At 50.1% G+C, this 12,159-nt stretch overlaps 1 protein-coding gene across 2 annotated transcripts; it reads left to right on the plus strand.

Annotated features, from left to right (window-relative positions):
- The first annotated feature begins 2,777 nt into the window (after positions 1–2,777).
- LOC106738423 (phospholipase A2 inhibitor gamma subunit B-like) lies at positions 2,778–11,472 on the plus strand. 2 transcript variants are annotated; one of them, XR_009461194.1, is made up of 7 exons: positions 2,778–2,886; positions 3,563–3,717; positions 5,470–5,586; positions 6,304–6,456; positions 7,455–7,595; positions 8,825–9,105; positions 11,091–11,472. XR_009461194.1 is itself a non-coding variant. In XM_059725311.1 (6 exons), the coding sequence occupies exons 2-6, from the start codon at positions 3,669–3,671 to the stop codon at positions 9,046–9,048; spliced, it is 684 nt and encodes a 227-aa protein (XP_059581294.1). In that variant the 5' UTR covers positions 2,778–2,886; positions 3,563–3,668; the 3' UTR covers positions 9,049–10,258. The 2 variants fall into 2 exon arrangements, 1 of the variants encoding a protein (XP_059581294.1); XM_059725311.1 differs by lacking the exon at positions 11,091–11,472 and having other exon boundaries at positions 8,825–10,258.
- Positions 11,473–12,159: the final 687 nt, after the last annotated feature.

Here is a 12,159-nt window from a genome sequence, read left to right on the forward strand (position 1 = left end):
ACATGGCCATGATGTGAAAGAGGATTGAACACACAACACATCACCCTACTGTATTCCCATTTATTAAAAGCTGGGGTAGATTATTCCGAGAGAAATCATGAGTAAAACTGTTCTCCTCTCTTAATCTTGATATTCTTACGTTGGCGTATGGAAGTCATTTAAGCTTGACCAGCATTGATGAGTCACGTCCATCTTAGCATCTGGCATGTGCTTAATTTGTCAGGTTTTCTGATGTATTCTGTGGCTGTTTCTCCCAGGCTGGGGTGCAGGGACACACTGTTTAATACCGCTGTGCAGTACAAGCAGCAGGAAGAGGAGATCTTGGGACAACTCTAGTTTCTAGCTGCATAAAACAGCCTCAGAAAGACCCTTTCAGTTCTGTTACGCTTTACCAGACACTGCTGGGGGCTAAAAGGGCTGGGACCAAACCCTTTGAGGTTCCTTATCAGAAAACTTAAGGAGAAGTAGGGCTGAAAAGGACCTGTAGTCCAAGCCCTGCTTGAGGCAAGATCCGCCCTATGTGAACCACCCCAGACAGGCAGGTGCTTGCCTAAAGGCTTCCCAGGATGTAGATCCCACAACCCCTGTAGCATTATCTTTCCCAAAGCTCCACCAGGCTCATAGCCAGCATGTTCTTCCTCATCACCAGCCTCTATTTCCCTTGCTGCAATTTGAGACCATCATTCCTTGTACTATCCAAGAAGGAAGTTTATTGCCATCCTCCTTATAACTATGCTTCAGGTGTTTGCAAACTATTATCAAATCCCCGCTCAATCTTTACTTCTCCAGACTAAAATGTCCCAGTTCTTCCAAGCTCTTCTCATAAGGGCTCAGCTCTGGGACTGCTTCCTCAGAGGCTCACCACAGCCGAGCCTGGACGTTTTTGGGAAGCACTGCAAGAACTTCCTATTGGGGCAGGCATTTAGCAAGCAAAGCTAGGCCAAGGTACTGTTTACTCAATCTGGTTCATTTTGATATACTAGTGGCCCTTTAAGTGTTCTATTCCCTTTTTTGGGGAAGGGCAGCATATGCATTGCATAAATAAGTGAACAATAAATCAAGTTTTCTAGAGACCTTGACATTTTTGTTGTTCTTTGACTCTTTCTAATCTGTCCATGTCCTTATAGATTCAGAGATTCATAGACTGTAGAGTCGGAAGGGAAGACAATGGCATCAAGCCGCTTCTTAAAGATCCCCAGGGTAGGAGACAGCACCACTTCCCTTGGAAGTTGGTTCCAGATCCTAGCCGCCCTGACTGTGAAGTTGTGCCTTCTAATGTCTAATCTACACCTACTCTCCAACAACTTGTGGCCATTATTCCTTGCCACCCAGGGGGGCACTTGGGGGAGAAGGTCTCTCCCAAACCCTGCTGGTCCCCCCTAGTGAGCTTATAGATGGTCACAAGGTCCCCCCTCAGCCTTCTCTAGTGAAGGCTGAACAGGTTCAGGTCCCGTAGCCTCTCATTGTAGGGTCTGCCCTGCTGTCCCCGGATCATGCGAGTGGCCTCCTCTGGACCCTCTCCATGTTGTCCACATTCCTCCTGAAGTGCGGTGCCCTGAACTGGACGCAGTACTCCAACTGCGGCCTGACCAGCATCGCATAGAGGGGGAGGATCACCTCCTTGGCCCTGCTCAAGATGCACCTGTGGATGCACGATAGGGTCCGGTTAGCCTTACTGACTGTGACCTCGCATTGTCAGCCCATGTTCATCTTGGAGTCAATGATGACTGCAAGATCTCTTTCTGCCTCCATGCTCTCAAGAAGGGAGTTTCCCAATTTATAAGTGTGCTGCTGGTTACTACTGCCCAAGTGCAGCACCCTGCACTTGTCAGTATTGAAACCCATCCTATTTTCATTTGCCCACCCCTGTAACCTTTCCAGGTCCTGCTGTAATCTGTCCTTCCCTACTAGCGTGCCCACCTCACCCCAAATGTTGGTATTATCAGCAAATTTAAACAGGTTGCTTTTCACCCCATTGTCTAAATCGCTGATAAAGAAATTGAACAATGCAGACCCAAGGACCGAGCCCTGGAAGACCCCACCACCCACCCCCCCCAGGTCGAATATGACCCGCCCACCACCACCCTCTGAGTACGAGCCTTCAGCCAATTTGCAGTCCATTTGACTGTGTAGGCATCAATGCCGCAGTCACCCAGTTTTTTTTATGAGAATGGGGTAAGAGTCAGTGTCAAAGGCCTTGCTGAAGTCCAGAAAGGCTACATCCACCGTGACACCTGTGCCCAAGGCTTTTGTGACCTGGTCATAGAAGGCAATAAGGTTGGTCTGACAGGACCTGCCTGTAATGAACCTATGCTGGTTGTCCCTGAGCATCATCCCTGCCGCTGGCCCATCACAGATGTGCTCCTTGATGATCTTCTCAAAGAGTTTCCCCAGGATTGAAGTAAGACTGATGGGCCTATAGTTGACCGGGTCCTCCCTCCTCCCTTTTTTGAAGATGGGGAACGCGTTGGTTTTCTTCCAGTCGTCTGGCAGCTGGCTAGAGCACCACGAGTGCTCATAAAACCGTGCCAGGGGCCCTGCCATGACCCCTGCCAATTCCCTCAGCACCCTGGTGCGGAGAGCATCTGGACCTCCTGATCTGAGTCATTTCTGTGTATCTTGTTTTAAAATCTATATATGGTAAAAATGTAAGCTTGATATATGATTGGTGCCGGTGACAAAAAAGCTGCAAATGCAGAAGTATAAAAAGAGAAAGTTTGAACATGTGCGTGTGCAAGCATGCTGTAGGAGACAGAGGCAGCTGCTGTGTTTCCTGCCTCTGGAAACTGGGCCTAAAAACACTAAGGAAGATCAAGCATCCAGCAAGGAGACTGTAGTTCAGCTGATCAAAGACCAGTGCTGTGCAGCAATTATCTCGCCTGTCAGGTCAGATATGTATATATATTCTTCAAGGAAGTCTGTACACAGTCTGGGGGTTACAAATAAAGCTTTCTTGATACCAAATTGGAGGAGTTGCTGTGTGGGATCCCGAGGTGCCGCGATAAAGAAGTGGAGGAAGTCACACTTTCCAGTGTCAAGGATGCGCAGCGTCTCTCTCTACTGTCTCTGCATTGGGATCCCAGCAGGGATGCAGGGACGCTGCCAGGGCTGTGCCTGCACCAGTGGCGTTGGGTCCAAATGAAGCAAGGATCATGGTCCAGGCCCCCTTCATGTCCCAAACAGGAGCCTCTGGCCCACGACTGGTGGGAGATGCCTGCCCGGAGCAGCACGTCAATGTGTCCTTCCCTTTCCTGCTGAACCCCTGCTTCGGGGTGCTCTCCTGCAGGACATGGGCCGACCGGTCCCAGAGGGGATCCAGAGGACCTGGGGTTTTTTCTGCCTTGCGTGAAAGGGTCTCCCCTTCCCTTTACAGGCAGGTTCAGGGCTCCATGGCAGGCCAGGAGCAGGAGGAGTGACTTGCACAGGAAGAAGAGGTCACGACCAGCTGTATCTTATCAGGAAACTTGTGGAACAAAGCCCCAGAGACTTCCAGGGAAGTGGGGACTTCCCAGTTCCAGTTGGCATAATGCAAGCTCATTTTTTTCTCACTTCCTCAAAACAGCACTTGCGGTGTCCTCTGAGAGCAGCCTTTCAGGGCAGAGTTGTTCTGCATCCACCAAGAAGTCAAAAGACCTGTGTGCAGTGCCTCCGGCTCTCTCCTCCGCATCATGAAAGCACCCGTCATCCTCTACGTCCTCTTGGCTTTCCTAGACCAAGGTGAGTCTCCTGGCACCGAGGCTGCATGACAGGGGAGAGGACTAGCCCTGGGACGGCTCTAGAAGTTCGCCGGGAGGGGAGTGCGGGTGCCGAGACAGGGATGCGACCAGGAAGGTGGGTGGGAGGAGAAGGCAACTGGAGTTTGCCACTGAAAGGTTATATCTGCAAGGGGTGACTCTGGTCCCCTGCCCAGGATGGAGCTAGTGAAGCACTGGGCTGCTGCGAGGAGAAGCAGGGATTCCTCCCAGCCCGGGCCCTCGCACCCAGAGCAGCTGGCGAGAGGCCCTGACCCTTTTGTGCCGCGCTGAGCCCAGCAGTAACGGCGCCTGTTCCCACTCCCTGCAGCAGTCAGGGCCGTGCCTCCCTTTGCCTTCCTACCCCGGCTGCTCCTCAGATCAGGGCACAGGCACGATCCCAGGTACCAACCCGCGGCGGTGTGGGGAGATCTCAGCAGCCGGAAGGAATTTGCTTTCTGGATCTCCTCATGGCAGCGAAGATGTTTTCATGCCCAGCTTCCCTGCTGCAGAAATAGGAAAACCCTGGCACACACAGCTAAGACTTTTATGCCCAAATTCCTATCTCCAGAAATACATAGATTCATAGATGTTGGGGTCAGAAGGGACCTCAACAGATCATCTAGTCCAACTACCTGCCTTGGCAGAAAAGAGGGCTGGGGTCAGATGATCCCAGCCAGACGTCTAGCCAGCCTTGTCTTAAAGGACCCCAAGGTAGGGGAGAGCACCACCTCCTTTGGATGCCTATTCCAAATTTTGGCCTCCCTTACCATGAAGTAAGGGAGAATAGGAAGACCCTGGTACACATTGCCCGCAGAAGGGTGATGGTGGGGGCAGCGATCTGGTGCCCGGGCACCAAGGGGCAATGGGGGAGAGTGATCTGGTGCCAGGGCACCCAGGGGCCAGATGATGCAAGGCAATGCCCACAGCATCTCATTCTCCTGTTCTCCCTTCTTCATGTCTCCTTCCCTGGCAGCAGCCCCTCGCCCCAGCTTCCCTCGCCCCACCTGCTGCTCCCATCCCCCATGCCCGATCGCTGCCCTGACTCCAGCCCTAACTATCTCCTGCCCCTCCAGCCCCTTCTCAGCCCCTTCTCTCAGGAGGTCTGGGATGTGCCACGTACTGCAGGACAGGTCCCAATGGCTGCAAGCCTCATCCTGCACAGCAGGGCTTTGGACCAAGGGCATGCGTTGTGGCCAAGCCTCTCAGCCCCAGGACACGTCCCTTCTGGTCTTGGACACTGCCTGATCCCTCATGCTCAGATCCTGTGGGGATGGGCACTGGGGGACACATGTGCTAGGTAGGTGGACAGGGAGGGAATCAGCTCTGTTTGGCCCCTCTTTGTGTCCGTTTGAGCCTCATCTACCTTTTTGCACCCAGCTTCAAATCCATTTCCCTGTATTTACAGCAATGCCTGAACAAAAAAGTGCTCCAGAGAAGACAAGATCACAGAGCTGGGCTCTTTGTGAGTTCAGATCAATGACAGGAATAAGCAAATAGCTAATAAAATGTGAGAAATGTAGGAAGTGAGTGGGGCAAATGTAGGGGCAAACAGGGAAGAAGAAAAGAGAAGGCGGCACCTGCCTTGTCGCTCACGTGGGCTGGCTGCAATAGCGCTCAGAGATGTCCAGAGATGCAGAAGGGAAGCAGGGAGGCAGCAGGTGGTGAAGCAGAGGAGCTGGAAGAGAAATGGGGGTAACGCTCACTCGAGGGACAACGGTTCTCTTTCCTCCTCCAGGCAGCTCTCTCCAGTGTGAAGTTTGTGATGGGTTTACGCAAGACTGTTCTGGCTACACGGAGACCTGTGATCCTGGCCAAGATACCTGCGGTATTATCAAAGGTGAAGAGATATATGGTAGGTGATAGGTAATATAAATCATGTGATGAAGAGCTCGAGGTGCAGTTACTAACCCTGCCAGGGTTTCCTGCTCCCTTCTAACACCTGCAGGGGAAGAGCACACAAGAGGCCCAAATATCCAGTTCACTGCCCAATGCACCTATTTGAGCACTTGCTGGACACCTCGGCTGTTAGCTGGGCAGGAGCGTGCATCTCTGCATCTGGCAGCACCTTTGTGCTCCAGGGTCCCTGCGCTGGGCTCCTGGTCGGGAACATGTTGAATGGCCAAGACTCAGCCTAACCAAGGCAGCGCCGTCTGGCCAGCTACATGCCGCTCTGGGGAGGAGCTGGGTACAGAAAGATGCATGGACAGAAAGAGACAATTACTGAACTTGCTGAAGACCTGGACAGGCTCCTGAGAGGAGATTAACTGAGCATTGCTTGTGTACAGCAGACAAATAAATGTTGAGCTGGGGCTTGAGTACTCCTAAATACATTGTGTCCCTGGTGTCTCAGACATGATGGTGCCACATCACTTTCCCATAGGTAAACCCCCATGTCTCTCAACACATCCTTCAGGATGAGTCCAGGATCTCCCAACCCTGTCATGATTGGTATATAATACGGGACAAGGTCGTGCCGCACCAGGGCAGCAAAGAAGCCAGTGCAGGGAGGAAAGTCCGTTGGTAACGAGTGTGGTTCGGTAACTCTGTGCCGTGTTCCTCTTTGTTCCAGACGGATTGAAGATGCTGTTTAACTGGAAGTCCTGTGTCACATCAAATGTGTGTAACTACCGTAATTCTGGCATATATTCTGGGAAGGTATTCAGACTCAGAAGGAGTATCGCCTGCTGCACCGGGGAGGCCTGTCGAACTACATCTGTCCAATGTATGTCTCCTCTGCCGCTCCCCATCCAGCCATCACAAGCAGCTCATGCTGGGGTCACAGTGATAAGTCCTGCTTCACCCTGAATTGGCACCAGTCTGGGGGGTTTATAGTATGATAGAAAATGAGGGCTAGAAGGGACTGAAGAAGCCACATCTCGTCCAACCCCCTGCTCCAAGCAGGACCAGCCCCAACTACATCATCCCAGACAAGGCTTTGTCTAGCCAGGTATTCAAAACTCCCAGGGATTCAGATTGCACCACCTTTCTGGGTAACCTGGTCCAGTGCCTCACCACCCTTCTAGTAAGGAAGTTTTTCCTACTGTTTAACCTCAACTTCCGTTTTTGCAAGGTGAGCTCATTGCTCCTTGTCCTGTCATTTGCCCCCACTGAGAACAGCCCAGCTCCATCCTTTTTGCAACCCCCCTGCAGGGACCTGAAGGCTGCTATTCAATCCCCTCAGTCTTCTCTTTTAAATCAGTCCAGTTCCCTCAGCCTCTCCTCACCTGTCCTGTCCCCCAACCCACCAACCCCCCAACCATTTACATTGCCCTCCATTGGACTCTCTCCAACGTGTCCACATACTTTCTGTCATGGGGGCCCACAGCTGGACACAGGACACCACATGTGGCCACCCCAGTGCTGAATAGAGGGGAAGGATCACTGCCCTCCATCTGCTGGCAACGCTCCTACCAATGCAGCCTAGGAAGCCAGTAGCCTTCTTGACAGCAAGAGCACAGTTAGCTCAGAGCCTGGCAGGGACAGCCCTAACACCCAGCAAGCAGGACAGGTTACGTGTGGGGGGAGCTGTCAATGGCAGGTCTCACTTGCCGTGTTGGAGGTGGGCCTGAGCTCCTGGGGGGCATGTGCTGCTCATGCACGTCCGGAGCTACAGCTGTGCCCCTGCCCGTAAGGTTGAGAGGCTGACAGGGGAGGAGATCTCGAACACACACATTTCCCTTCTAACCTTGTCAAACCCGACTGTGATCTGATTGTTCCCAGTGCCGCCACTGAACACCACTCTCAATGGCTTGCAGTGTCCAGCGTGCTTCGTCAGTGGATCTCATGAGTGTGGCAACGAGATTGTGTATTGTACTGGGTCTGAGACCTACTGCTTTGATTTCGAAGGGTCACTTAGCAAAGGTAAGTTTTATTCACTCTGTGCTGTCATTTTGTGTTTGATCTTACAAACCCGATTGCAAGAAATGCATGCAAGACAAAGAAAAGGAGGCAAATGTAATGGAAGTAGAGCTGAGGACTATTGAATAAAAGGGAAGGGGAACACGTGTAAGACCATGTGTGGCAGGGACCTGGCTGAAAAAGCCTCCTCATCTGACATGGCTTTTTTCCAGTATCAAAGCATCAGATGAGAACCATGCAGGCAGGGCCAGCTCTTGTGCTGGGTTGTCCCCAGGCTGCCCCCAGCTGTGACCTCCACCCTGGGAAAGCAGATTAGTGGTTATAAGAAAGTGTGTGTGTTGATTGTAGCAGATTTGCTTCCTGCTGGAGGGGACGAGAGAGCCGGGGAAGCTGGAGATGTGAGTGTGACTCACTCACTCACACCAGAGACACGAGTCCTGGGCCAGAGGTGGGCACAGACAGCACGCACACAGCCCTTTCTTTCAGCAATCGCAGTCCCCACAACCAGTCCCAGCTTCCCAGGGGGCAAGTGCCTCCAGGAGCCATTCCCTGTACAGAGAGCAAAGCAAACTGTCTTGCTGCTTGGAAGAAACCCCCAGAGTCTCAGCCACAAAACTCTCAACACCCGGCATTTCATCAGAGACGGATCAGCCTTTTCAGTCTCTGAAAGAGAACTCGCAAGGTTACCGGTACAACATAATGAAGCGACCGGACTGAATAAAACCCATGTCTGGATTTCAGTGCATGGCTATTTGCATCATCCTTATGATGTGATCATCTTGCAGCTGTATTGCTGCCTGAGATTGCCAGATTAGACAACTCCTTGGGGTAAAGCACAAGCAGAGGGATGCCCTGGGGAGGTAAAAGTCACAAAATTTCTTGTCCTCTATTAGTCTTCGGAAAGTAGACAGCAAACAAAAAAAATGAAGAAATCCACCTCCCTAATCCCAGCCCCATCATCAGCCCCGCACCCTCCCTAGCCTTCGCACTTCACGTAAATCAAAGTGAATTCATCCCCTCTTGAAATGACACAAACTCTCGAGATCATGTCAGGGGAAAAGGCCAGAGAGGAGTTTACGGTGTCTTAATGCATGACCTGATGTGCGTCCCGGCGCTGGCGTCGGGTGTTGACTGCTGAGAGGAGGAGGGAGCGGCTGTGAGGCCTAGGAGGGGTTGTTGCAGGGACCGGGAAGACATGCCGTGATGCTCAGTGTGTTTCTTCTGCCTTGCAGGGGGAGTCAGTGTGAAAGCCGCAGTAAAAGGCTGCACCTCTCAGTCTGAGTGCAACATGTCACATGATGAGAAACAGGAACTCCTGCGCATCTCCGTGGTTTTCAACAGGTTTGAATGCAAACTGGCCACTCCTGCAGCCAGCAAGGCTTCTGGATGGACCCTGCCACCCACCCTCTTTCTTCCCATCATGGCCGGGCTCTTCTTGGTGAAGACAATGTCCTGATGTTCCCGAGGGCCAAGAAATGCAAGGTTGGATGAGGATCCCTCTGCCTCCTCGCTTGTGTGTGACGCTTCCTGCTACGGCTTCTCTCCGCGGGTGGATTTTTGCCCCCAGGTCTGGACGCAAGACATGGCCATGATGTGAAAGAGTATTGAACGCACAACACATCACCCTACTGTATTCCCATTTATTAGAAGCTGGGGTAAAGTTATTCCAGAAGAAATCACAAGTAAAACTTTTCTCCTCTCTTAATCTTGATATCCTTACGTTGGCGTGTGGTCATTTAAGCTTGACCAGCATTGATAAGTCATGTCCATCTTAGCATCTGGCATGTGCTTCATTTGTCAGGTTTTCTGATGTATTCTGTGGCTGTTTCTCCCAGGCTGGGGTGCAGGGACACACTGTTTAATACCGCTGTGCAGTACAAGCAGCAGGAAGAGGAGAGCATGGAACAACTTTAGTTTCTAGCTGCATAAAACAGCCTCAGAAAGACCCTTTCAGTTACCAGACACTGCTGGGGGCTAAAAGGGCTGGGACCAAACCCTTTGAGTTTTCTCATCAAGAAACATAAGGAGAAGTAGGGCTGAAAAGGACCTGTAGTCCAAGCCCTGCTTGAGGCAGGATCAGCCCTGTGTGAAGCACCCCAGACAGGCAGGTGCTTGCCGTATCTGCTCCTAAAGACTTCCCAGGATGCAGATCGCACAACCCCTGTAGCATTATCTTTCCCAAAGCTCCACCAGGCTCATAGCCAGCACGTTCTTCCTCATCACCAGCCTCGATTTCCCTTGCTGCAATTTGAGACCATCATTCCTTGTACTATCCAAGAAGGAACAGTTTATTGCCATCCTCCTTATAACTACGCTTCAGGTGTTTGCAAACTATTATCAAATCCCCGCTCAGTCTTTACTTCTCCAGACTAAAATGTCCCAGTTCTTCCAAGCTCTTCTCATAAGGGCTCAGCTCTGGGACTGCTTCCTCAGAGGCTCACCACAGCCGAGCCTGGACGTTTTTGGGAAGCACTGCAAGACCTTCCTATTGGGGCAGGCATTTAGCAAGCAAAGCTAGGCCAAGGTACTGTTTACTCAATCTGGTTCATTTTGTTATACTAGTGGCCCTTTAAGTTGTTCTGTTCTCTTACACAGCCTTTTTTTTGGGAAGGGCGGCATATAAATTGCATAAATAAATGAATAATAAATAAATCAAGTTTCCTCAAGCTCATGACATTTTTGTTGCTTTTTGTTTGACTCTTTCTAATTTGTCCATGTCTTTCTTGAAGTATGGCCACGAAACTCCAGGTGAAGTCCAGGTGGACTTTCCTAAATCGCGGTGAGATGAAGGGATTTTTGCGGGCCGCTTATGGCACGTGGAGCCAATTTCACAATGTTTTCAGGTCCCCTCAGTGTCAACTGGCCGAGGGGCTCTGACAGCTCTGCCCCTCATCACTGATTGGCCAAGAGGCCAGTCACTCATATCCAGACCCCAGCATTGCCACTGCTTTGTATCTGGTTTCTTGAAAGATGGCACCGAAGCCCTTATGCTTTGCTGACTGGCACCTTCACTGAGTCCTCCTCACTAGCTCTGCCTCATGTCGCTCTCTCTCAAACCACGTGCGCTATAGCTACAGGGATTGCTGGGCTTTATTTCTATTCTGGTAAGCCTTGGGAGGGGTGGGCAGAAGAGGGGTGCAATTGCAATCTCACAGGAAATACCATTTTTTTGTGGTTTCCACAAAAATCACAAAAATGTAATTGAAGCAGGTCACTACTCACCAGGGCTGAATGGAGCAGAAGAATCACTTTCCTTGATTTGAGATCAGTGCTCCTATTAATACAGACCACTAGGCTATTATTATAGATATATATGTGCAACCAGAGCGTGCTGTTGGCTCATATTCACCTTACTGTCCACTACAACCCCCAGGTCCTTCTCTGCAGTGCTGCAGCCTAGCCAGTCTTTTCTCAATTTGTATTTGTGCATGTGGTTGTTCTGTCCTAAGGGCAGGGTTTTGCATTTGTTCTTATTGATTTTCATTTGATTCATTTCAGATCATTTTCCAATCTACCAAAGTCCTTCTGAATTATGTCCTGCAGGGTGTCTGCAAGTGCACCTATCCCGGTCTCATCTGCAAAACTGCTACACGTACACTCAGTCTCATCATCCAAAACATTAATGATCATAAACAATACCGGATCCAGGGCAGACCCCTGGGGAGCCCCACTTAATACCTCCTCCCAACCAGACATCGAGCCATTGATGACGACTCATTGGGCATGTGATTTAGCCAGTTGTATATCTGCATTTCTGTGCTTGCAACTAGTCTGTAATGTCTTGAGCTTACTAATGAGAATGTCATGGGAGACTATGTCAAAGCCTTGCTAAAATGAAGCTATATAACATCAAATTAAATGACATCAGGTCAAACTTCATTGCAGAACAACAAGGAAGTTTTTTTTTTTTTTGCCTCCCTACCTACTATCTGACACCTTCAGGGAAGGAATTCTACCTGATCAACACATCAAAGCGCTACTCAACACAGCTCACAAAGACACTGACATGGCCCCAGAGGGACAGCCTTCCATCTTCTGCTCCCTCTGTTCAAAAATTAAGTTTATTTCTGACCTATGGGGACTTTTACCATCTTGTACCATCTACACATTTCCCAGAGCCTGACAAAAGGACTTTGATTCCCTAAAGCTTGCAGAAAGGGACAATTTTCTTGCCATTTTCCAGTTGGTCTAATAAAAGGTATCATTTTGGAACCAAGAGTTCTAGATTTTTGTATGTCATTAGGTCAAGCTGACAGTTGGAAAAAATGACCTTCAAGGTTTGAAAGCAAAGAAAACTTTATTGGGAACAATATGGGGATGGTGCTGAATGAACTTAATTAACCAGTACCAATAATTAATGAATCAATGTTATTAGGTAAATGGTCCCAGGTATCTTGCAATCAGGCCTTATGGTAGAGGTGATATCTTTTATTAAACCAGCTAGATTTTTACAATAAAACTTCTTTAATTGCAAGCTTTCAGGCACAAACACCCTTCGTCAGGCATTAGGAGAAAAGATAGTAAAAGTTCTCCTGGATAGAAGGTGCTGTAAAATCTCCTGCTTGGA

The sequence above is a fragment of the Alligator mississippiensis genome, chromosome 3 (assembly GCF_030867095.1).
Source record: "Alligator mississippiensis isolate rAllMis1 chromosome 3, rAllMis1, whole genome shotgun sequence".
NCBI classification, from domain to species: Eukaryota; Metazoa; Chordata; order Crocodylia; family Alligatoridae; genus Alligator; species Alligator mississippiensis.

Excerpts from the sequence above, each read along its gene's own strand:
- LOC106738423 (XM_059725311.1), top strand. The coding sequence starts at position 3,669 with ATGAAAGCACCCGTCATCCTCTACGTCCTCTTGGCTTTCCTAGACCAA. Across the intron at positions 3,718-5,469 it reads CTTGGCTTTCCTAGACCAAG|GCAGCTCTCTCCAGTGTGAA; the intron begins GTGAGTCTCCTG and ends TTCCTCCTCCAG. Across the intron at positions 5,587-6,303 it reads CAAAGGTGAAGAGATATATG|ACGGATTGAAGATGCTGTTT; the intron begins GTAGGTGATAGG and ends TCTTTGTTCCAG.